The sequence below is a fragment of the Mus caroli genome, unplaced genomic scaffold (assembly GCF_978045245.1).
Source record: "Mus caroli unplaced genomic scaffold, Mus_caroli_1 scaffold_2, whole genome shotgun sequence".
In the NCBI taxonomy this organism is placed as follows: Eukaryota; Metazoa; Chordata; class Mammalia; order Rodentia; family Muridae; genus Mus; species Mus caroli.
In genome coordinates this window covers 104,535,079-104,561,732 of record NW_028227257.1, presented here as the reverse complement: position 1 = coordinate 104,561,732, position 26,654 = coordinate 104,535,079, and the positions used below count along the sequence as shown (strand labels likewise).

General features: G+C 41.5%; 1 protein-coding gene across 1 annotated transcript in view; it reads left to right on the top strand.

Annotated features, from left to right (window-relative positions):
- The first annotated feature begins 2,833 nt into the window (after window positions 1-2,833).
- The window catches only part of Agps (alkylglycerone phosphate synthase), a 106,886-nt gene continuing 83,065 nt past the window's right edge, over window positions 2,834-26,654 (top strand). Inside the window, exons 1-5 of the mRNA XM_021156099.3 lie at window positions 2,834-3,162; window positions 21,659-21,748; window positions 22,890-22,980; window positions 24,316-24,436; window positions 24,876-24,950. Coding sequence (XP_021011758.1) covers window positions 2,864-3,162; window positions 21,659-21,748; window positions 22,890-22,980; window positions 24,316-24,436; window positions 24,876-24,950 — 676 coding nt within the window. The 5' untranslated portion in view covers window positions 2,834-2,863. The remainder of the gene's footprint in view (window positions 3,163-21,658; window positions 21,749-22,889; window positions 22,981-24,315; window positions 24,437-24,875; window positions 24,951-26,654) is intronic.

The following is a 26,654-nucleotide window of genomic DNA, read 5'->3' as shown; positions in this document are numbered from 1 at the left end:
CTTGAACATGGAATCGTCTTGGCCTCATTCTTTCTTCCGCCCCGTCTAGCTTCCTCTCTTTTCAGCTCGAACTGCCATTCTCAGTTGAACCGTTCGTGTTGTGGACTGCGGGTGGGCTGCAACATATCCCCAGGACTCAACCAATGGCTGTAAGAAGTAAGGGTTGGGGGAGACTCATTCGTCCTCAGCCTCTGAGATACTGCAGCCACAGACAGGAATTTATTCAAACAGCTGCTTCCAGCCTCCAAAAGCTGTAACACTCTCCAAGGTTGCCAAGTAGAGGTGGTACAGGCCTTTAATTCTAACATTGTAGGAGAGGCAGAGGCAGGGGGATCTTGTGAACTGGACGACATCCTCATCTCATCCTGACTTGTAGGTCAGCCAAAGCTAACCCCTCAAGCCAAAGCAAGCAAGCAAGCAAGCAGGCAGGCAGGCAGGCAAGCAAGCAAGCAAGCAAGCAAGCAAAAGTCAAACAAAAACTCCAGACAAACCACAAAACATTTCCCGGAGCTTCCACGGCTCCCAGACAGCATCCTGCTGTGGACAAGAGTTCAAACCTATTTTATTTAAATCCTGTGTGGTGATATTTAGGCTGTTTTATCCTGCTTGAAGTTGTTAATCACGAATTGGTAATAAAGTCCCTCCTGTTTGTACTCTTTGATGTCTGTGGATACCATCCTTGGAGGACGGTGACCAAGAATCAGGTTGAAGACAAGGTGGTCTCCACTGACCACCGCAGGATTGTTGGAGGAGGCAACCAAACATGAGTTACTAACTACACCATTTTCATCTGTGGCTCTAGTCTTTTCCCTAGATTAAAAACTGAGCTCCTCATAAACTGAGTGTAAGTCTCAGTTACAATATGACTTTTGCCTTCGCAAAGTCTTTGGCCCTTTTGGAGGAAGAGAAACGCGTACATAAAAATTAAATAAAGACATGCATCATAAATGAAGACCAGACATGCTTAGGGAGATAACGCACACAGAGAAAAGCGAAGGTGAAGAACCACCTGTACAGAGGCAAAATGGCAGTAAAAGAAACTGGGGTTGGTGGAACAAAATGGCGGCAAGGCCACTGGAACAAGGAAGCACAGAAGGAGGCAGGAGAGGACAGAGTTTCTGATTTATTTAAGGAAGCACAGGCGGATGAATACGCTCTTGCAAGGGCAAAGGATAATCTGCACTAGAGGCTATAGAACATCAAGACTCAATAACTGATAAGTCTATTTTTCTCTGCAGCAACGTCACTGGTGACATCTGAATTTGCTGGATGAAGATAATGGAAGTAAAATATGAGGAAGTGGGAGAAATGTCTGGATGAATGGAGGGGACAGCGGTTAGGAAAAACCCTTAGCTTATTAATTCTTGGACCGAGTCACCTCCAACTTCTCTGGTGACTTTTACCAAGCTAATAGATATGATTGCATCGTTTCCTTCAGCTTGTGCAAGGCAGGATGGTCATTATGAACATGTGCACAGCACTGGAAGGCAAACTGAAGTTTATTTATTTATTTATTTTAAGTAAGACACTACTTCTCTAGCAGAGAATGATGTCAAAGGATCTCTTTCTTCTGTTTTGAAATGTTCAGGAATGTATATCTGTTCTCTTAGTCATCCACCCAACCCCAGTCACACCCTGCAGGAGCTAAACAGAGCTCATGGACTTAAAAGTCAGAAGAGCAAAGAGAATTCAACAAAGACCTTAGGTAGATGCACAAAATAGATGTTACTAGGCCTTTATAGCTTTTATATTATCTGAAAAAAAAAATCAAGTATAAAAAGATGCTAAGCCACCTAACCCTTCCCTTCAAGGGCTCAGGGATCGACACAGAAGAGGAGGAAAGATTCTAAGAGTCAGAGCTGATGGATGACTCCAAAGAAAGTGTCTTCCGTATACAACAGAGCTAATTCACATACGAACTCACAGAAACTGTGACAGCACGCAAAGGATCTACAGGGGATCAAGCCAGATGGAATCCTAGAGCTGAGAGGTTGAAGTGGACACAGCGTCCCACCATGAACCAAAAAGCTATCTGAAATTGGTACCCATCCGCAAAAGAAAAGTACTTTTTGCCAGTGGAGTCTCACTAGGTATATTAACACTTCAGAGTAGGCCCCATGCCTAGTTGTTGGCTAACACAAAATGAACTAAATGGTATTTTTGTAGATAACACTGTTTCACGTAAACAAACAAACAAACAAGCCAAAACACACACACACACACACACACACACACAAGCAACCATTAGATTGAGGGCTGTGGTTTTTATACAGCCTGTGGGCAAGACGGCTCAGTAGGTAAAGGTACTTGCCAGGAAGTTTGCTGACCCGAGTTTGATGCCCTGGATCCACATGGTGGAAAGAGACAACTGGAAGTTGTCCTCTGATTTTCACATGAGTGCTGAGCGCAGTGCTAGACACCTAGAGACTGATGGGGCATTGGCTCTATCGCTTAAAGGATTGGTTTTGACCTAGCGGGGAAGTTCACCAGGCTTGGCTCCATTGCCAGATCAGCAGCACCACCGGCCCACTCACTATTCAGGCTCCTAGGCATCTGTTCCAGAAAATAGCCTCCGGGGGCTCGGGCCACCTCCAAGACGCCACACCCATAGGTTTGGCAGCTGCGGGTGTGCTGTGTAGTTTGGCTCTCCTCCTGCCCCTTTGGGCCAATCGGGGCTCCGTTGGAACTCACCTGCTCTGCAGGTACGCCAGGACGAGGCGTGGCGAGGCGCGGCGGCGGGCGTGGCCGAGGCGGGGAGGGGCGGGGCGAAGCTGCTGTGGGCGGGGACAGAGCCCGTTGAAGCTCCAGGCGCAAGGCCCCTGCCGCCAGTCGCCGCGGTGACTGCCGGGATGCGCCGCAGCGAATGGTCGCGCGGGGCGCCGCTCTGAGTGACCTTTCACCCGAGCCCAGCGGCCTCGGGCGGCGGCACAAGGCGGAAGCCATGGCGGAGGCGGCGGCGGGCGAGGCGGGCGCGAGCGAGCGGGACCCAGTCGCGGGCCGCGCGCGCCGGCGGCTGCGGGTTCTGTCGGGCCATCTGCTGGGCCGGCCCCAGGAGGCTCCGAGTACCAATGAGTGCAAAGCGCGGAGAGCCGCGTCGGCGGCCGGGGCGTCGCCCGCCGCCACTCCCGCCGCACCAGAGTCGGGCACCATCCCCAAGAAGCGGTGAGTAGCGGCCCGGGATGGAGCTGGCGGCGGGAGGCCGTGAGCGGCCTGGGCTGTGGGAGAGGAGAGCACGGGAGTGGGCAGGGAGTTGGCACGGTGGGCGGAAGGCATTCCGATCCCTGCAAGTACATCAGCTTGCGGGCTGGGAGTGGACCAGACACACCGGACTCTGTCGGGAAGGGGCGGGATGGCTTGGCCGGATTTTGGTGTCTCTTTTTTAAGGAAACACATTTCATGACCTAGTGGGGAAAAGGGTTTAAGCGGATCCCCTCTCTTGGGTTTTGGAGGCTGGAAATTCATTCTCTATCTTGGAACGGGTAGCAGGAGGATTCTTAATCTACGACGAGGAGTTTTAAAATTGCACTAGATAATCAGATTTCTACGAATTCTCAAAAGCCTGGGTGCCAGCAAGCTGGAGTGGGATGGTGGTACTCTGGGGAGAGGTGTGAGTGGTTTCTGTAGGGTAGGTTACCACTTCCTTGTGGTCATGGATTCTAACTTTAAGGGAGGAAACCAGTGAGTGAGTGAGATGCAGTAGACTGCAAGCGTTAGTGACTTAAGACTTTGGTATTCCAGCTACTGATCCTTTAAGAAGCTAAAAGACAAGAGTCAGAATGAGGAATGTTTGTAAAATCTTAAGACCATTGGAGGAGAATCTCTATCTCTGATGAAAGCTGTTGAGAGATGGTGTTTTCTGAGATGATCAGTTTGGAAAAACTTGGAGAATGGAAAAAAAAAAAGATTTTGCTAACTCGAATGTGTACTTTCAAAGTGCCAGAGATGGTGCTGTTTCCATTACTTCTACGTTCCTAAGGTATTAGGTAGGTGCAGTAGTCTTCCATTTTACAGATGAAGAAATTAGAAAAAAAAAAAAAAAGACTAAGAAGTGTACTGCAGGTAGCAGGTACCTGTGTTACAGTTTACACATCAAAAGCAAATCAAATGGACTGCTTCATGAATCCAACCCTTGTAATTAAGTTCCCACTGCATACACACTGTGCCAGAAAGGCAGGGGTTCTGAAATGTGCTCTTCCCTGTAGGGCACCAAAGTAATAACACAGATTAAGAAATTTACCTGATAACTGAAACTCATGGTCATTTAACCCTAGTTTGGAGTATATGTATTCGTTAGGATAAAGGCTTTTCTGAGCCAGGGGTTTCTGTGTAAATCTTGAAGTTTGTAATGAAAACAGCCCTGGAGGGGGAGAAAGTTCATGGTAGACAAACAGAATGGTCACAGGTAAAGAGTGTGGGGGACTAGAGAACTACCGGACTCAGGTGTGGCAGAAGCTGTGAGAATGACAGGGAAGCGGACGGAAAGAACATCCGAGTTGCTTTTTAGAAAGGACACTGGAATGGAGATGAAGATTCGATTGGCAACTGGAATGGCTGCAAACAAACCTAGGTTTGAATTCCATTAGGCTGGTTTACCCTGTAAACTTTCTGTCTCTCTCAGAGCTGTGTCCCCTCATTTTAAGCAAGATGCAGAACCAGATGTGGTGGTGATGGGTAAAGCCTTTAATCCAAGCACTTGGGAGTAGAGGTTGGAGACCTGTTTTAGGAAACGGAAACAAAACCAAACAAAACCAAAGAACCAAAGAACTAATCCCTGCTTTGCATTTTTGCTTTGGCAACAGAAAAATGCAGCTGAAAGATGTTCAGTGTACTGTGTTACACAAGCTCTCAACAAATAGCTGTAGTTGCTTGTGTCTGAAGACAGACAGTGGCCATGAATCTCATATCTTTAATGCATAATGCTGGGACTCGGAATTAAGGCATACGATACCATTTTAAGAATATGAGGAGGTACGTTTTCCAGAATTTGGTTACTTGGTGGTAGGAGAGGGTAAAGCTGAGAGTCACTTATAGCCTCTGGTGTCACTGATGTTATATTATCTGTTTTTTGGGTTTAAGATTTTTCATTTTTCCTAATGGCTTCATACACATGACTGTTTTCTCATTTGCAGGTATCAGTGTGACTAAACATTTATATGTGCACCTACATTATTAAATTAAGTAGGCAGGGCAGGTTTCCTTAAGATGGGTTTAGTGGCCTTTGCCTTCAGCGTTTAGGGAAGAAACAGCAATGCTGTGATGTTAATAGGTAAGACTACTTTTTTTTTTTTTTTCTTAGACAGGTTTTCTCTGTGTGGCCCTGGTTGCCCTGTAACTATGTAACTAGCTTTGTAGACCAGGTTCACTTTAACTCAGAGATCCACATCTGCCTCCCCAGTGCTTGGATTAAAGGCATGTGCCACTGCTGCCAGGCTGCGTACGACTTCTTAAGGCTGAGGGTAACTGCTCTAAGTAGCGGTGATCCTTGCATGGCAAAGTGTAGGGACAACTGCAGCCCACTTATGGGGTGAAGGTGGGAGGACACTCAGGGTTAGCTGAGTAGTGGTAACATCTACATTGAAGCACTACTCTGAAGTTTAATCAAAATGCTTGCATTTAATTCGGTGCAAAGTACACTACTGCCATGTATTCAGGGAAACATAAAACCATGTGTTAGATGAAACATTAGATGTTTTCTCAGACTGTGATCGTTCTATTTGATTATTGTTCGTTGGGAAACTTTCAATTCATGTTACTTAGCTGGGTCTCAACATCTACAGCAACAAGAGCTGAGCCTAAAGGGAAGGCACATTTTGGAGCAAGGAGGAACTGAAGTACATATCTAGCAAAGGTGATTATAGCTGCGCTCAGTGGTTTTGGAATCTTTTGGTGATTTGCGTGTTACTCCTCTTTTATTACCCTTGGTGGTGATATTGGCTATTGTCTTAGTCAGGGTTTCTATTCCTCCTGACCAAGAAGCAAGTTGGGGAGGAAAGCGTTGATTCAGCTTACACTTTCTACATTGCTGTTCATCACCAAGGAAGTCAGGACTGGAACTCAAGCAGGTCAGGAAGCAGGAGCTGATGCAGAGGCCATGGAGGGATGTTCTTACTGGCTTGCTTCCCCTGGATTGCTCAGCTTGCTTTCTTATAGAACCCAAGACTACCAGCCCATGGATGGCACCACCCACAACGGGCCAGGCCCTCTCCCCTTGATTACTATTTGAGAAAATGCCTTATAGCTGGATCTCACGGAGGCGTTTCCTCAAGGGAGGCTCCTTTCTCTGTTATAACTCCAGCTTGTGTCAAGTTGACATACAAAACCAGTCAGTACAGTTATTGTTTCTTCTCATGACTGCATATACTTAAATTTATCATAAGCTTGGAGTAGTGACTTCTTAACACATCATGTTTCAATCCTCTTACAGAATGGTAATGCTATTCTAAATAATGAGGAAAGTTTGTTGTGGACAGCAAGGAACCATGGAAGTACAAGTTGTATTTAGGTGACAGTTGAGTGTTGGTAGAGATGGGAGTCGATGCAAAGAGGAAGGTGATATTAGGCTTTGAGGGCTTGGCTTACAGATATTCAGTCCATCCATTCATGGAAGTAGCATACAGCACTGCACAAAGCTGTGCCCTTATAGAACAGGTAATAATAGCATGTGAGATGGTGAAAGACAGCTGAGGGGCTGCAGCGTGGATGTGCCTGCACCCTAAGCTGGGCAGGGACTGCTTGGACTGGGAATGGTCAGTAGTTGCTGGCACTGAGACTGAGGTGCAGTAAGGATATGGTACCATGCAGGCAAGGCAAGGGCTCCATTCCTGAGTTACAGCCCCAACCTACATATGTCATTCTTTAAAAATATGTTATTTGAGACCATGGGAGGTAGCTCAGTTGGTAAAAGGTGTGCCCACAAGATGAAGACATGTTTCTGAGCCACAACATCCATGTAGAAGTCATATGTTCACTGCCAGGACGGTGGAGGTAGGTGGCTCCCAGTAGCTTTCTGGCCAGAAAGCCTAACCTTATTTGACTTCCAGGCCAAAGAGAAATCCTTTCTTGGGGGGTGGGGGGGGGGTGCGGGGGGGGGGGGGGGAGGTGAACAGTTCCTGAAGGCCAACTTGGAGGTATTATTTCGCATATGTTACAACTTTGGTAAATGTTCTCCAGAAGAGAGAAAGCTAAGTTGACTTTTTTTAAAAAAAAAGAAAAGATTTATTTATTTATTTATTTATTTATTTATTATATGTAAGTACATTGTAGCTATCCTTAGACACTCCAGAAGAGGGAGTCAGATCTCGTTAAGGATGGTTGTGAGCCACCATGTGGTTGCTGGGATTTGAACTCCAGACCTTCAGAAGAGCAGTTGGGTGCTCTTACCCACTGAGCCATCTCACCAGCCCCTAAGTTGACTTCTTGTAAATGCTTTTTAGGAAGGCAGCCCATAGCTTTATTGCTATAGCAAAGGTTATTTGTACAAGCGACTTATGATAACATTCAGATTTTTTTTTTTTTTTGAAAAATTGAAGCTTATTTTGGTAGCTATACCAAATGAAGTAGTATGGTATGAGTTCTCAGCTGGGAATTCTAGTGATGGTGCTGTTAGGAATTTTAAATTGCGGTCGTTAACATCGAAGGCACCATTCTAAAGCATGCATACATTACATTATAGTACATCATTTACAGCTCTGGGAAAAAGGTGGTAGTAGATGTCCCTTACAGACAATGAAGTAGAAGCTCAGATAATTTTGTTGGTCTAGGGATAGGCAGTTGTGGATGGTATTTTAGATCTGGCCTCATCTCTACCCGGGCTCATTTCCCATGCTGTTTCCCTGTTTATTATTTATTATTCCCATGGTATTTATTTCTGAGGTAAAGTTGTCAGGTTGCTTTCCTTGTGTGCTAAGCTTAAAACCATTTGTGACAATAATAGTTGAATACTGTGTCTTGTATTAAATGTGTTAATTATGTTGTACTATTGAAAAATTAGAAATATCCCATCAAAGTGAAATTCAAAATTTAGTAAACTATAAAGTGTGGTTTAAGAAGATAGGCTAGCTGCCTATAAGTGAGGAGTGAGCTTAGTTGCTGCCCGTGTGGGAGAAGACAGTGCTAGTAATAAAGGAGAAGGGGAAATGCAGCAGAGCCGAGCTTAGACGAGAAGAGGAGGGGGTCTTAGAGGAGTTACTGCTTGGCTAGGCTGCTTGGAGTAGGAAACCGTGATGTGTTAGCCTTTGATTTGCACGTGACATCAGCCAGGCCTTCTCCAAGCATGTCCAGCGTGTCCTGGAGCTGTCTACTCCAGGCTCACTTAGTAAGACTCTGGGAGGGAATGCAGGGATCTGCTTTCAGGCTACAGAGGAATGGAATGCTGTTGTAGTCCCATGAGATACTGTATAGAAGAATTTTAAAAGCAGATATTCTTTATTCTCTTATAATGAAAAGATTTCTGCTGTTTGTGTGATTAGTATGTTAATTTCAATCCTAAATTAAATCAGAGGATCTTGAGCGGAGTCCACCTTGAGCAGCACAATACCTGCTCTCTGTCTCCTCTTTACTTGTTGGATTTTTCAGGGTAATGTGTTTCCCAGTGTCCAGAATCAGCTGAGTGATGGTACAAGACACAACGGAAATAAAACTGTTGGTTGGAGCGGTTGTTCAACAGTAAAGAGCATTTCCTGCTCTTGCTGAGGACCTCAGTTTGGTCCTCACTGCCCTTATGGTGTGGTTCACAACTATCTTGTACAGCTCAAGTTTAAGGAGCTTTTACATCCTCTTCTGGCTTCTGAGAGCACCAGGCAGGCATGCGGCACACATAAGAAATGCAGGCAAACACTTATACACATAAAACAAAAATTAAAAAAAAAACGAAATGAAATGTCATCTTATTATAGCTAGGACATGGCTAATGTTTACCCTGAATTAGGTGGGTCATGGAATAGGCAGGGTTAGATGGATCATGGAATAGGCAGTGTTAGACTTCAGGCATCCTCTGGGGGGAGATAGCTCCAGGGAGCTAACATGAGAGAGTATGTTAAAGAGAGAAAAAGATTAACCCAGGTGCTTGTGCTTTCTCTAAGAATTCACTGAGTATTCCCATCACCTCTGTCCTGAGAAAGAGTGAGCATGAGACTTGGGGACAGACCTCCATACTGTGTTGAAGTCTTCTGGGGCTAGAAACAGGAGCTGTGGAATGGAGGCATGGCTGAAGTGTTTCTGAGGAAATCAGAGAAACAGGTTAAAGAAGCTACCTAGAACCTGAACAATAGTCTTCATTTTTTGTTGCCATGTGCTGCTGTCACCATTGCTGTTGCAGTCACACAGAGCCTTTGACAGGGCAGCGTATGACTGGAGAACCTGTCTCAATCAGTCCTTTTAGGCCCGTTTCTCATTCTTTGAAACAATGGTGTACTGTAGTTACATACCATACATTCTATAACTGGATCATCCTTTCTTCTTCCTTGACGTTTGTTTTCCTCCAGATGCAATGCATATTGTTTGGTGTTGCACAGATAATGTGGGAATGGTATATGGATCAAAAACTTATTTGAATTGTTCTAAATATATACATGTATATGTGTGTTCATGTGTGTGTATAGTATGCCTGTGTGTACACATACATAGGAGGCCTGATGTTGATATTGGTATCTTTCTTGTTTGTTCCCTCCCTTATTTATTTAAAAATTTTAATAATTTGTGTGTGTCTTGAGTGGGGGTTTGTGCTCATGAGTACAGTGTCTGGGGAGGCCAGAAGACAGTATCTGATTCCCTGGAACTGATGTTACTGGCGTTTGTGAACTACATGATATAGATGCTTGGAATCCAACTTGAGTGATCTACAACTGAAGTGCAGACTTAACTTCTGAGCTATGTCTCCAGCACTATGTTTCCTCTTTAAAAAGGTGAATTGATTTTTTAACATACGTGTGGTCTCCAGCCCTACCCTTCCTTTTTATAGAGGCCAGAAGAGCACATTGGAGTGTGGGTGCTGGGAATTGAACCTAGGTCCTTTGCAAGAGCACCACGTGCTTTTAGCTACTGAGCCACATCCCAGTCCCTTCTTTATTTATTGAGATGGGGCCTCTCACTGAACCCGGATCTTGCCAGTTCCTGTAGTTAAACTACCTAAGCTATGGTTACAGGTGTGCCTTGCTTTCCCAACTCTTTTATGTGGGGTCTGGGGATCTGAACTTCAGTTCTTACTCTTGTAAAGCAAGCACTTTTATCCACTGAGTTATCTTCCCAAGCTGCTGTCCACTTTATATGAGTGAGCATGTGTGTGGGTGCGCAAACGTGAAGGTCAGAGGTCAGTGTCAGGTACCTTCTTCAGTCATTCTTTTGCTTACCTTATTTTTTTCAGACAGGGTTTCTTTTGGACACTTACTGGTTTATGTAAAACCAGTGAGGTAGGGCAGCAAGCCCCAGGGATTCTTCTGTCTCTCCCTTCTAGTACTGGAATCACACATACATACCACCATGTCTAGTTTTTCATACAGATTCAAAGGATTCAAGCTCAGCTCCTCACACTTGCACAAAAAATTCTTTACTGATGGAGGCTGTAATTGTTCATTTCGTTCACCTTGATTGTTGAAAAGTATTCCATTGTGTCTTAGTTAGGGTTTTATTAATGTGAACAGACACCGTGACCAAGTACAGCATTTAATTGGGGCTGGCTTACAGGTTGAGAGGTCCATTATCATCAAGGCAGGAGCATGGCAACATTGAGGCAGGTATGGTGCAGGAGGAGCTGAGAGTTCAATATCTTCATCTGAAGGTTACTAGGAGAAGACTGGCTCTCAAGTGGTTAGGAAGAGGTTCTCATTGACCACTCCCACAGTGACGTACTTCCTCCAACAAGGCCAAACCTACTCCTACCAGGCTATACCTCCTAATAGTGCCACTTCCTAGGCCAAGCATATTCAAACCACCACACATTGTATGTCTGTTACTATAGTTTGTTCACTTTGTTATTAATGAGCATTTGAGTAATTGATACTTTTCATTTTAGTTGTTTTAACATGAACTTTCTAGCAGTGAATATTCTGTATATATTACTGGAAAAGAAGAAGCTAAATTGATTAGTTTCATATTTAGTGAGTTTGGTTTTCATTGTTTACTTTGTAGTATATCTACACTGTGTGTAGTCTCCTTCCATGCCAGTTATTTGAGAGAATACCTTTTAGCTGGTCACTAACCATTCTTGTAAACTGATTAAGTAGGACTTTAAGAAGGATTCATGGTGTGGGTATATGTGCATGTGTGTGTGCTGCAGATGTACGCGCATATACATGCACCTGCCAGAGTGCATGTGTGGAAGTCAGAGGACAACTTTGTGGAGTTGATCCTCTTCTGAATTTACGTGGCTTTAAGAATTGAACTTGATGCTTGCTGACAGGAGCCTGATAAAGCTGTCTCCTGAGAGGCTCTGCCAGTGCCTGACAAATACAGAGGTGGATGCTTGCAGCCATCCTTTGGATTGAGCACAGGGTCCCAATGGAGGAGCTAGAGAAAGGACCCAAGGAGCTGGAGGGGTTTGCAGCCCTATAGGAGGAACAACAATATGAACCAACAGTACCCCCGGAGCTCCCAGGGATTAAACCACCAACCAAAGAGTACACGTGGAGAGACTCAAGGCTCCAGCTGCATATGTAGCAGAGGATGGCCTTGTGGGGCATCAATGAGAGGAGAGGCCCTTGGTCTTGTGAAGGCTCGATGCCCCAGTGTAGGGGACTGTCAGGACAGGGAAGCGGGAGTGGGTGGGCTAGTGAGCAGAGGGATGGGGGATGGAATGGGGGGGGGTTGGAGGGGAAATGAGGAAAGAAGATAAAATTTGAAATGTAAATAAAGAAAAAAAAATATAGAGAGAATTGAACTTGGTCCCAGCTCGTGTGACAAGTAAGTGTCATCATTCCCTGGGATAGGAACATTAAAATGCTTTCGGTGTTGACATATTTGTAACTTACAAGATTTTGGCTAAAAGCACAAATCTGTTTCCCAATTACCCATTTAATTTTGAGTTACAAGCAAGTCATTACTGGCCATAGTCATAAGCATAAAAGGTCAGGTTTTATATTGTTTTCTTAAAATAAGACTCTCAGCATCTGCCTCTGATTTTGAAGCATTTTTATAGGTAATGTTGGAGTTTTAGTAGTTGATTGTGCTTACTTACTAAAGAAAACCTAGGTTTCCAGTAACTCAGTTACTAATGATGAGTGTTCTGCTTCCTAGCTGTGATTTGGAGCTGTAGATACCATCATGTCATTCCCTGAAAAAACTGCTGTGTGAGTACATGTGATATATTGTTCTTGTAGCGTGCTTGAAGTTACTTACCAGGGGTTTTGATCAGAATACCCGTCCTGTTCTTGCTAATCAGCTCACTGTAAGTCTCTGTTCTTTTTATAGTTAGTCAGTTAGAAACTGCATACCATCAAGTAGGCAGTACTTATGTTCTGAAACCTGGAGGAAAGCAAAAAGAATTACCCAATTTACAGACTTCACAGTGCCTGCTCAGATTACCTGGTCGGAATCTGCATCTCTTCTATAGAAGCTTGAACTTTGCTAGAACCTAGCTTCAGGGCTACTAAAATACCGCCTAGTTTGCCAGGCCTGCTAAAGATTTTATATAATTGGTCTCTTCATAGTAAAAAGAAATCTAGTGTTTCGGAACATGTATTGATTAGGATGATTGGTTTTAAGCATTAATTTGAGTTAGATGAAAGTGGAAAAGATGAATTTATTATTGGTTTTTATTATTGTGTGTGTGTACATTGGGAATTGAAACCAGGCCCTTGTGCATGTTAGACAAGTGCTACCTCATGAACCACATCTCCAGGCCTTAGTTCATTCTTCTACATCTATTTCAGCCTCCTCTACTTGGACTGTTATTATCTTTCACCAGTTTGTGGGGACTTCTAAGATGCTGTCTCTTCCAAGACTCATTTTGAAATTGATAACTATTGGCTGATTCTAAGTAAGTGAGTGCTTTGCTGCATAGTCTCCAAGTCTGCATACAAGTGCTGTGTTCAGTTATCCCCAGAACTCCATTGTTTTTCTTCATACTTTTCCTTATCTGGATGCTTAAACTTGTCTCTTTAACAGCATTGAGCTTCATCCCCACCCCTTTTTCAGTCTGATAGATCTGGGACATTTCTTTGCCTATGACTTAAAAGATGCTTATCTTTGCTGATTCAGCTCAGGTAAAATTTTGATTTTTCTAATGTTGGGGGCCTTATCAGTGATCTCTGTAGCTGGGTTTTCCTTTTTCCTTCCTCTTTCTTTCTTTCTTTCTTTCTTTCTTTCTTTCTTTCTTTCTTTCTTTCTTTCTTTCTTCCTTCCTTCCTTCCTTCCTTCCTTCCTTCCTTCCTTCCTTCCTTCCTTCCTTCCTTCCTTCCTTCCGTCTCTCTTTTAAATGGTCTCCGTTATGAGACCAGTCTTTGTGCCAGGAACTGAGTGCTGCATGAGGTGCTGTGCTTATGCTAACTTCTATCATTGCACAAGTGATTGACAGTCCAGTGGAGCTTGAGAGACAAACACGATACAGAGGATATAATAAATGTTATAATTACTGTGTACAGAGGGAGTCATAAATCCTTGAGCAAGATAGGAGAAGCATTTCAGAAGAGGATTTTGGACCGGTTCCCTTGATTAGTAGTCCTTGAGGGGAAGAAGGGCGTTTCAGAGAAGGGACATGGAGCAGGTGAAGATAAGCAGACATAAGAGGGCATGATGTCCCAGGAGTTATGATAACATTTTTGTGTCTGGAAATAGCTGTTAGGGAACAACTGGAGAGTAAGCAGTTCTTTAAAGTTGTTGTCATTACTATTATTTTATGTGTATGGGTGTTTTTCCTACATGTGTATCTGTGTACCATGTGTAGGGTGCCTGCAGAGGCAACCGTGAGCAGTTTTAAAGCAAAATGAGTTGTCCTTTTGGTGGCAACATGATATGTAGAAAATACTGTTTTACCCCTGTGTTTCCCACTGATGCTGCTTGTTGCTGCTGCCTATAGCTTTCCTGCATAGCTTTATACTTGAGTCGTGTAGGTGCAGAAACTCTTGTGTTTTCTTCCTCTGCTTGACTATTCAGTGTATATCATCTCCAGAGAATTGGAAGTTTACATGCACCATAGTGAAAGCACCTACGCTTAGCTAGACAGGAGTGCTGTTTGCTTGCTGCCCTGGACGACTTGGTATTCACTGTGGCTGTAGTTAAGAGTGCTAGAACCAGACAGCTAGCCTTCTTAGTTTGCCATAGTGATTACTATACTTAGAAAGTTTATGTTTGACAACCATGCAGTGGAGTTAAAACAAAAACCGCATGATATTTAAGTTAAGTTTACCATTTTATGTTTTTTTTTTTTTTTTCCATAGTCCTGGGGACTTGAGGCCCAGGGCTACAAGTTGAACACGTGTGGCCTAGTGTATCAGGTAGTGTTTGAATGACCAAGGACAAGTTACTGAAAATTCCTGGACCCATACCCCCTATGTATTAAATAGGTATAAAGACGACTGTACTCCAGAACCAATGTAAGAAGGAAATAGATCTTGATTATAAACCGCTTAGTTTTACAGTATGGTATAACACCATGGAAGTATTGAATATGCCTGGTAGAAAGTAGTAAAAACAGGGTGCTGGACTAGGAAGTAGAGAGATACTCAAGTGGCAGTGATCCCCTTGGAGGAGAACACAAACCCCTCAGATCCACCACCTCTGCTGCAGGGAGGTTGGGTATACTGAAGAGCAGACTCAGACAGTTCTGTGTGTTGTCACACTGCTGTCAGAGCCTTGGACCTCACACTCAGCAGTGACACTGTCTACTCTCACTAGGAATCCTTGTTGCCACTGTGGGAAATGTTTACCACGCATACTGGACTTTGAGTAAACATTCTTGTGTTAGTGCCAAGTTCACTGATAAACTAATTTAAAGATGTTTGTGCTTGTAAGCCTAACATGTATAATAGGTAACATTTACTAAGATTTAGGTAAAAATTCCTTTGGGTAGCTTTCATTCCCTTTTCTTAAAATAGTCAGAGATCTATGAGCCTCCCTGCTGGGACGCACATCTCCACTCCCTGTCACTCTTTGCCTTTCCACTCTGCCCTGTTGTCCTAGTCATTGCTGAACTCTTTGAGCCCATCTCTGCTGAGTGCAGTGGGCTTTTGTTTTCTTTCTCTCAGTGCTAATCTCTGGATTTGGAGAAAGTTGGTGAGAACAACTTGATTTTATAGCACTGACCTTACGTATTGTGTTCCTTGTTCAGTGGGTGATTCTTCTGTTCTTGACTTCTGCGGACACCTTAAGGTAGTGCTTCCTGTGTGTGGATGGCCCTGCTGGAATATCCTAACAGTGCTTGTTCAGAAAGTGGATTCTGAGCGCCCACTGCCAGAAATTCTAGTCTTAGGTTAGGGTTAGGGTGGTAGCCAGAGCTATGCAATAAAGTGAGTAATGTCTATGCTGCTGATGTGATGGAGTCCTTTAAATTAAGTCTGCCTGTCTGTCTGTCTGTCTGTCTCTCTCTCTTTCTTTCTCTGTGTGTGTGTGTGTGTGTGTGTGCGCGCAAGTGTGTGGATGTGCAGAAGACATTGGGTGTCTTTCTTTATTGCTGTCTACTGCTTTGAGTGCTGGGTTATAGGCATACTGCCACCCTTGGCTTTTATGTGGATGCTGGAAAAGTGAATTCAGGTCCTCTTGCCTCACATGAGTCTAATACTGCTCAAGTGGCCACTACTAGAGAGACAGATGTGGTTTTTTTTTTTTTTGACAGGGTTTCTCTGTGTAGCCCTGGCTGTCCTGGAACTCACTCTCTAGACCAGACTGGTCTTGAACTCAGAAATTCACCTGCCTCTGCCTCCCAAATGCTGGGATTAAAGGCATGCACCACCACGCCCAGCCTGACAGATGTGTTTTATAAAATATAGTTAATTAATTTTTCTTTCTTAAGTGCTGTTATGCTCTGGGTCTTATTTCTCCTTTTCTTTGTATTCAACCCTGTTTCCAAAATTTTTCCTCATTAATTTTTCTTGTTTTAATTAATTTTTTAGGTAGCATATAAAATAATGGGTTTTATCATAACATTTTCATACATATGTCATTGTCCATTTCTTTTATACACCTTCTACCCTCCAGTGCTCTCCCTTCTTCTTGCCAAATAGTCTTCTTTCATTTCATTTAAATCTAGATTCTGCATAGAGAAAAAAGCAGTTGCTATTGTTTTAAAAATCTGGTGCCAGTGTACTTCAGTGATTCTGATCATTTCTACATTCTCTCTCTCTTCTCTACTGAAGCAAATGTGGTAGATGTATTTCCTTATGGAACAGGGCGTGGATTTGTCTCTAGCAGTTACCCAGGAGTTACAGCTGGATCCATAACTGATATCACTTGTGCATACTTAGCACAGGATTTTTCTGCAGAGTTGCTTAGTAGGGGCACTTGTGTTTTTCTTCCTCTTAAAAACCTTAAGTATTTTTATTTTATATAACTGGGTGTTTGGCCTATATTGTATGTATGGCTGTATACCATATGAATGCAATGCCTGTGGAGACTGGAGGAGGGCATTGGATTCCTGGAACTGGATGGTTGTGAACCTTTATTTGGGTACTGGGAATTAAACCTGGGCCCTCTGGAAGAATAACAGGTGCTCTAAACTGTTGGGCTCTCTCTCCAGTACACCTCCTATGTTTTTGGTAACAATTCTCTGTATTATTAAGTCCCATATTTAAGTTTGTATTAGACTGGCAACAAATAGCAAACAGTTTACTACATCAAAGGATTAAATACAGCAGCTAGCCCTGAAACACAATAGGGACATCCAAGGAAGTTGGCATTCGTTAAAGTATGACATTGTAGTGTGCAAGGTTTGTCATGAGGCATTTTGTATAGATGACAAGAGTATTATCTTGTTGAACCATTCTAGAACCCTGATCTTGGCAGAGTCCTGTAATTAACCATTTAGATCATATAGCACATTTATCTCCACCAGAGATCAAAGTTAATCAGCAAGCAAGTAGATTAGTTCATGATGGAAAACAAAATTATTGTTGCTACTGCCTTTTCTTGTAAGACAAAAAGTTTGCAGAACTTCATTACAGCAACCACGGCAATGTTTCAGAACCCAGTTGGCTAGCTTTTCCCAGCACTGTTGCAAAGTGCTTGACAGAAGCATCTTCGGGGAAGAGAGAAGCATGTTCGGCTCACGAGTTTAGAGAGAGCACGTGGCTGTGGTAGCAGTGGGATCCTGCGCTTGGTTTGTTTGTACCTTTCTTCTGACTCAGCTTGTTTTCTATGAATTATGCTTTTCAAGGTGGCATGGTGGTACGTGGCTATAAGTCTGTTATTTGGAAGACAAAGGCAGGAGGAGCATACGTCTTTTTTTTTTTTTTTTTTTCTCGAGACAGGGTTCCTCTGTGTAGTCCTGACTGTTCTGGAACTCGGTAGATCAAGCTGGCCTCGATCTACTTCCCTAAAGTTCAGAAATCCACCTGCCTCTGCCTCCCAAGTGCTGGGATTAAAGGCCTGAGCTACCACTCCCGGGCTAGAGACCAGTCTTAAGCTGCACGAGGCTGTACAGTTTTCTGAGACTACTTATATCTTAAGTACAGTCTGCTCCATTGATTCTTTTAACAAGTGTACATTGTGAACATTTTTGAAAGCGTTCTTACTGAGTTTTTAAGAATAATTTTGTAGGGTTGGCAGTCTAGGTATGAAGGTGACTTAAAATTTATTTCAAAAAAACCTATATTTTAAGTTGAACTTAGAATAAAGTCAGTATTATTATACCTTTCTTCCCTTCTAATCTTTACATTTCTAATGAGAACTCCACTTCATTTTTCTTTTCAATAAAGAAGTTGGTGGAAATAAAACTTCATTTGTAGAATTTCCCTCATTTTCCCTTTCTCCCTATCTCTGGCTGACCTTGAACCTCTGATCCTGTCTGAGCTTCCCGACTACTGGCATTATAGGCATATGCCACCATACCTTGGTCTACGGGAATTTTTCATAGTGCATTGTTTTCAAGAAGTGTGTGTGTTGCTGTCTTTCTCATCACTTCTTATGTCATATGATCTCTTTGGTTGTACTAGTCTTGAAGCAGTCAGTCACAAACCAGATAATAAAGATCTGTATTAGAAAATCTTGAGGAGGGTTAGATTTCTGCTCATTGTGTCCATATGTGATTGGTTTGGAAGTGACTGGCACTGAGGCTGGTCAGCTCAGCCAGCACTGAGTGAGGCTTTAGAGGCATTTCTCTCTTCATTTTTCCCAAAACTATTTTTCTCATTTCAAACTGTAGTGAGGCTGGAGAGATAGCTCAGCGGTTAAGAGCACTTCCAGAGATTCTGAGCTCAATTCCCAGCAACCACATGGTGGCTCACAGCCATCTGTAATGGCTTTTCACGCCCTCTTCTGGTGTGTCTGAAGACAGCTACATGCACCCATAGAAATAAAATATATACATCTTAAAAAACAAAACAAAACAGCCCCCTCTTCTCAAACTGTAGTGGATAGGTCGAAGTTCTGAACTGAGTTAGAAGTAATTTCATCAGAATTTTATCAGAAAAGCTTTAAAAGTTATTAGCTAACTGATCTTAAAAAAGGTTGTTAACCTAGAGTAAAAGTAGGTGAAATAACCTTTTCCTTTTCTTGACTTTTCCTGACTATGCTTAGAAAATGTAATGGCACAAGCCATGCGCTAAACCCGGAATCCTGTGAGTTATATTGAAGAGGAGTGGGGAGCTGATGATCTGTCTCCAGGGACAGACACAAAAGTGAGATCTCACTTAAGACTAATCCTTATGGATTAGTAATAACAATACTAAATCTAGATAGAGTATTTCACCTAGTGACTGAGTAATAGGCCTGGGGAGTGGGAAAAATGGAGTGTGCAAACCATACATCTCCTAGGAGAATACTGCCACCTTGTGTATATGTGATGATAGTCTCTAAGTACCCATTTTCTGTTGTTGCAACACGTAATTTTTCCTTTTCATATTTGAACTACTTCGTTCTGCAAGTTTGTAAAACATGTTTTAATAGGGTAGAATCAAGCCAACCTTCTTTTTGGCAGTAGGAAGAGTCTTGGGTTTTGACAACATCAATTTGGTGTGGTTAGCTTCAGGAATCTGAATGCCTGGGATATGATACTAATTTACTTCTGGTTTAGTTGTGGATAACTTCCTTTTAATGGAATGTTGGGAAAGCTAAGGATTTTGTATTCTTTATTGCAGTTTTCCTGGTGCCTTGAGATTGTTATTCTATAAGGCAAAGTTTACTCTGTGATGGGGAAGACATCAGGCACTAGACTTACTGAGATAGTTGCTCCTAGATTCTTAAATGCTTCCATCAGACCCAGTGCAGAGTGACCACAGTAAGACTTTAGAATAGTGACTTTGAGAAAGTATTAAAGTGATGAAAAGAGGGCTTTTAAAATTATTTTGGTTACCTGAGGGTATAACTTAGCAGGTTTTAAATATCGTCATGAGACTGGGTTGAACGTTCTCTAGGTAAAACTTCTTTATCTGGACAATGTGGGACAGGGAGGGCACTTTCTAAGGATCTTTTTAGATTTGGACTTTGTAACAAGTGAAGCTTTTACTCTCCTACAGACGTTGAAGCTGTAATTCACATCCAGGTACTTGCAGCCTTTAAATAGGAGGATAATTAGGATCAGTTGCTAAATTAGAGGTATGTTTTGGCTCGTGGTTTGGAGGTTTCCTTCTGAGTCTGGTACCGGTTGTTTTGGAGTTGCCACTGGTAAGGCAGCAAGCGGATCACCCTAAGCAGCGGATCACCCTAAGCAGCGGATCACCCTAAGCAGCGTGTGGCAGGGCAAAGTAGTCATTCTATGCTTAGCTGTAAGAGAGAAACTAGGGATGCAAAGTCCCCTTTTAGGACTTGTCTCTAAGGCCTCTAGACCTCCTACTAGGCCCCGCCTACTAAGGGCTCTACCATCTCATAACACTGTGCTCCCTGGGCAGTTTTCTTTAGTTTCTGTTTATTATTTGTCCCTGGTCTTTATTATTTTCTCACAACTGCTTCCAGTTGTTTCCTTCCCTAGGAGTTCACTAAGTCTGGATGTGCTCTGAGGTTGAGATATCAGCAGAGACATCCAGAGCTTCTTTCTCAGAGTTGCCTTTGCTCTATCCCAGAGCTTCTGATAAGGTTTGGTTTTTGTTTTCATTTGAGTCTAGGGATTTTTAAATTTCCTCCTTAATTTCTCCAGTTAACCACAAGAGTGCGTTGTTCAATCTTCGTTTGTTTGTAGAGTATCTATAGTTTCTCTTGCTATCGTTATTATCTAGTAAGATATACATTTTTTCTTTTTAACTTGTTAAGGCTTGATTTATGGCCTAAAATGTAGCACTTATATTTTAAATCTGCTTTATTAACATGTCTGCTAGTAGTCAAACTACTTTTTTTAAAAAGCCTTTTTAAAGATTGATTCTTTGAATTTTCCATCATTTACCCCTCAAACTACCTTATAAATTGGTCTATTTCACTGTAGCAGAAAAATTAAAAATTCTTATGTTTTTCTAACCCGGGTAAAAGTAAGTTTCTTGTTCAAGTGCATTCCTAGTTTTAACTGCAAAGTTATTTAGGCCATCTTATGTTTATTTACTTACACTCTTAGGGACCACACTCAGAAATTTGAGCATGCCAGGCTATGTCCCTACCTTAAACTCCGTATTTAAGATGAAACAATTGTCTTTAAGTCCACTCCTTCTCATCTTTTTTTGAGTGCATTACATTTGTTGATTGTAACTTACTGTGAAGCATGCACAGCACATTACAATGATTTTATATTTAGAATTGCTAATATGTAGGCATTTTCATGTTCTCATTTTTATTTCAACTAGTAGTAATGGGCATAAGGTCTTTTAAATGATTGTGAAAATTAAAAGCCAATGATACATTTCTTGGTTTTGAAATGCTTAGCAAGTTTTTTTAAAAAAAAGAGTTAAAAATTACTTTTAGTTTGTGTGTGTGTGTGTGTGTGTGTGTAAGTGTGTGTGAGACAGAGAATATTAATATTAGTTGTAAGGGACAAATTGAACACGAAAAGACTGAAACAAGGGAATAAGATAATTCTCTTTTTAGTATTTTTTACTTTACACCAGCTATGTTGATGACATGTATACCTATTGTGAGGTTAGCTAAGTGAAATTTTTTGGAGGTTTTGGAAAGAATATAAGAAAAAAGGGCTGAATTATGAGGTTGGCATCTAAAGTCTGTAACAAGATCTTGGTGTTTGTCTTAGTGGTTTTACATATTTTTTTAGTATTAAGTATGGAAATGATGATAGGTGCTGATAGTATGATTATGTAGAAACTCATAAAATGAAATGTAATCAAGTATACACGAGACACACACACACACACACAGAGAGAGAGAGAGAGAGAGAGAGAGAGAGAGAGAGAGAGATTGAATGTACTCGTGCGAGTGCATGAGCATGCATGAGAGCGTTGTATATGGGTATATGATATGCACATAGAATCTGGAGGTGTTGGATTCTCCAGGTAGTTCTGAGCCACCCCATGTGGATCCTGATTGCCAAACTCAGGTCCTCTGTATGAGCATCACACACTTTCAACTGCCGAGCCGTGTCTAGTACCAGGATAGGTCTTGTGTATATATATATATACATGTATATATTTTTTCTCATTAGGCAAGAAGTTATGAAATGGAATGGATGGGGCTATAATGATTCCAAGTTCTTATTGAATAAGAAGGGCCAGGTTGAGCTGACTGGGAAAAGGTAATCCTGCTTTTAAGTTCACTCTTTTCCTCCTTTTCCTTTTCTTATCTTTTTAAACATATGAAAAAGGGCATGATAATATGATGTTCCCTCCTCTAAGAAAAAGTTACCAGCATTTTGCTGTTAATTTCTTTTTATCCTATAATATTTTAAATTCTGATGTCATCATAATACCTATACTTTTATATCTTTAAAAATAAGCCTTTATAATCATTCATATATTAATATTATCACACTTCCAAAGTAACAAGCTTGTTATAATATCTAATTATTTAGTCCATATTCTCATCACCCCTGTTGTTTTACAGATGACTCCTATAGGGGATTTTCTGAATCAGGATCCAAAGAGTCACCCCTTGTCCTCCATGCTTTTGACTTATTGGAAGTGACTTTATATTTAAGTCTCGTAATTTACACCTAGGTTTGGGTTATAATGAAAGAGAACACCTTTAAGGTTACTCCGTAGAGCATTAATTAAGAGCAAAGAGGATGCAGTGGTGTTGCTGGAGACTGTTTCCTAGGGCAGTGGCTCTCAACTTTCCTAAAGCTGCCACCTCTCATGCAGTTCCTCATGTTGTGGTGACCCCTAAACCCTAAAATAATCGTCGTTGATACTTCATAACTGTAATTTTGCTACTGTTATGATTGTAATGTAAGTATCAGATATGTGATCCATGTGAAAGAGTTGTTCACCTCCCAAAGGCGTCATGGCCCACAGGTTGAGGACTGCTGATTAGGTAGTAAAAGAAGTAGAGAATTTATCTGCTAGCTTAGAGACTGGAAGATTGTACTACTGCCACTACACCCAGCATGGGTTCCTTAAGGCTTCATTTCTTAGATTGTTGAATTCTGATCCAAACACATGAGAGAAAGGAAGAAGAGGTGTACTCTGTAAGCTCTCGAAGGTGGGCATGGAGAAGGTGGGCACTTGGCGTAGTCACCTTAAGGGTAGTAAGTTCTCCCCTCGCTTCAAATTTATACACGTGGAAGCAGGAGCTGGGAACTCTGGGAGGACAATATTCAGTAGACAGCAGTTAGTTAATGAGACTTCTAGGAACTGCTTGATCATTCCTAGACATAGACTGTAAGCTTCACTTTTAGATAACTCTCTCTAGCATTCTTTATCTACTTTGTACCTTAGGTACCCTCTTAGTGGCTTGGTTTTACCGACTTTGAGAGACTGGATCCAAAACACTCTTGGAGTAAATCTGGAGCATAAAACTACCTCTAAAGTAAGCAAATAATAGTTATATCATGTTCAGTTGTGCTTTTTATGTCTAAACAATTAGTTATTGTCATAATTAGTTACATTTGTTCAGTACAGTTATCTTGTTGAGAAGCCAATGAAGTTTTTGGCATTTCTTTATGTTGTCATTATTTTTATTGCTATTTTGTAATACATGAAGTAGTTAACTCATCCATCCAGTTAGATATGCCATCCCATAAGTATGGACTGTCTTATGTGATATTATGCACCGTATTCAGCATGTGATTGTTTCTAGGAGCTGGAAATGGCTCAGTAGGTAAGAGCACTTAATAGTCTTACAGAGAACCTGGGTTCAGTTCTCAATGTCCACTTGATGGCATTGCTGCTTTTAATAATTTAAAATGCTAGGCAGAATATTTGTTGGGATTTGTATGGTTATTTCCTCTTGGTAACTAAAGGATACATTTTATGAAGGTAAGACCACAGCCTCCCACCTCCCATTCCCATCTCCATTAACTCTAATTGCTGTTTCCATGGCTCTTAGAATAGTGCCTGGCCTTTTGGAGTAAAAATTAATACTTATCTGAATGAATATAGTATCTTAAGAGATTAAGAAAGTATAGAAATATTGGATACTTTTGTTTATATTTTCTTATAGATTCTTTATTCCAAATACTGTTAATTTTCTTTATATTTAGTTGTATATATTTAACATGCTGTTAAGTGCTCTTAATTAGTATACCTGATCTACTTTCTTACTAAAGTAGCCCTGCACATGTGGTTGTTAATCTTATTAACATGGGAAGAAGCTGAGGCTCAGGGAGGTTGAATGACGTGCTCAGTGTGGTTTAACTTTACAGTTGAAGGTTAGGCTTTAAGATACCAACTGAAATTGAGTACCAAGTTTATATTAAATCGTGCATTTTTAAACTGTCCAATAATAGTAGTTTTACTACTTAATATAAGAGTTTCTGTACAACATTCTAAAATGGTCCTTGAAGAGTAGGAGATGGTAAATTTTATCTACAGGTGAAAAATTTTAATGTAAAGCACACCTAGTACCTTTAAACCAAAGGTTTGAGACTTCCCTGTCTTCTCTATTGTTGATTAGTCTTTATTGTTAGTAACAAAGGGCCAGTCATAGAAACAAAGAGCAAGCATTGTCCTGTTTCATATATTATGGGATATAAGAACCAAATCATTTGTACTTTGCTACTGTTACCAAGTTGGACTCTAGTACTTGATATGTCATATATTGAATGTTAAAAAAAAATCTGCATCTTACAATCACTCTCCTAACAGAGGGGATCAAGATTTATTATTTAGAAATAAGTCAAAGTTACCAATTTTATATTTTTAGACATCCATAAATCCTAGTGAAGCACCTCCTTCTGTTGTGAATGAGGATTTCCTTCAGGAACTTAAAGAAGCTCATATTTCCTACTCACAGGAAGCAGATGATCGAGTGTTTAGAGCTCACGGTAGGCTGCTCACCCTGGGCTGCTCATGATCTCACTGCTCACCCTGGGCTGCTCACCCTGGGCTGCTCACCCTGGGCTGCTCACCCTGGGCTGCTCATGATCTCACTGCTCACCCTGGGCTGCTCACCCTGGGCTGCTCACCCTGGGCTGCTCATGATCTCACTGCTCACCCTGGGCTGCTCATGATCTCACTGCTCACCCTGGGCTGCTCACCCTGGGCTGCTCATACTGGGACTGCTCATGTTTACACTGTTTATCTTGGGGCTGCTCAAGCTAGTGTTGCTCACTCACAATGGGCTGCTCACTCTCACACTGCTTGTGCAGGTGTGCATACTGGGCTGCTCATACAGGGGCTGCTCACATTAGCTTTCTGTCTTTATGTAGAAGCTTCCTATAAGTTAAAATTGTTTTGCATTTTTCTTTTTACACAACAAAACAGGTCATTGCCTTCACGAGATATTTTTGCTCAGAGAAGGGATGTTTGAGCGGATTCCTGATATAGTTGTATGGCCAAGTAAGTTGTTTTAACTCTTTGTATCATTTTAGTATAGATGTTTCCATTATTTTTCTGAGGAATTTATTAAGTTTTAATGTGAATTAAATGAAGGTAACAGAACCTAGTGTGTCTTTGCATGAGGGCAAGTTTTGAGAGAACATTGCAGTTTGCAACAGTGCATTTTGAGGCATTTGGTCATCTTAGTTCCAGATGTGGAGATAGTCGTTTTCTTTTATAGACGTTCACATACATAAGTGGAGGCATGCGTACTTATCTATGAAATCCATTGTAGTTGTCTTTAAGGATTTTATTATATGGGACTTTCCTGATTTGAGGTTCATCCTTCAGGCAGGACCTTTTACCATCGTGACTGTCAAATAGTGTGGATATTTTTTGTTTTCATGCACTGATGTAAACTATGTTTCCACTGGTGTGTGTGTGTGTGTGTGTGTGTAAAACCCAAAATTTCCTTTAGCAAAATTAACTTAGTGTGCTAGTGAGAAACCTCAGAAGATAGTGGTTCTTGCCTTATAAGCTTGACAGCCTGAGTTTAATTCCTTGAATTTGGTCCCTGAATCCTACATACCGGTGGAAAGAGAACATTACAGAGAAATACAAAGAAGATACCGTATAAAAGGGTGGGTGGTGGGGCAAGGGAGTGGTTTCTGATTGCACAGTCAAGGAAGGCTTTTAAATAAGTTAGTTACATTCATAGATTCCATTCTGTCTTAACATATATATATATATATATATATATTTTTTTTTTTTTCCTGATTTTGTCCTTCTCTGTGTGTGTCCTTGTCTGTGTATGTATGGTATGGTGTGTGATTATGAGTGTGTGTGTGTACACAGTGTACCTGTGTACATGCATGCAGAAGCCAGGGCAGGACCATTGGCTATCTTCTGTCTCTTTTCCTTATTGCCTTAAGAGAAGGTTTCTTACTGAACCAGAAACTCAACATTTCTGCTAGGCATGCTGGTTACTGAGCTCTTAGGATTCATCTACCTTTGCTTCCCATCTGCCCAATGCAGCAGTTATAGGTGTGTGCATCCATGCCTGGTTTTTTATGTAGGTACTGGGGAATTGATTTTAGGTCCTTATGATTGCAAGCAAGAGCTAATATTTATGGAGCTATTTCTTAACCATTACCTATTATCTTTTACACTACTAACAGTAAGCTTTATAAACTTAATCTGAAAGCTTAAAAGTAGATTTTGATTAAAAATTGCAGTGAGCCTGAAGTTTCTTGGTAGAGTATGTGTTTAGCATATGCAGAGTCTCAGGTTTAATCCCCATCAAATACCCAACAATGGAACTATACAGAGGCTAAGTGTTTACAGCTAACTGAGATAGTTGGAACATTTGTAAAACAAGTTCTGTGCTTGCATAAATATTTATCAGTTTGTCTGTTTTTCCTAATACTCTTTTTTCTCTTTTAAGATCTTAGCACTTAATATTACAATTTTTTAGTTTCCTTGCCTCAAAACTTTTTGTCTTCCATCTGATACACTGTTAAGTAATCCCTGCCATGTTGCTTCCTCTTTAAAACTCCTTCATGTGCTAGTACCACAGACAGCTGGAGTAGGACTATCTTATTTGACATACAGTCTTCCTCAGAGAGTTGTTATGTAGATAGCTTTAGCTATAAATATAAAGGAAAGGAATTTGTGTGCTACTCTAGTTTGTGTAAGATTTTACTGTTTTTTTTTTTTTTTTTTTTT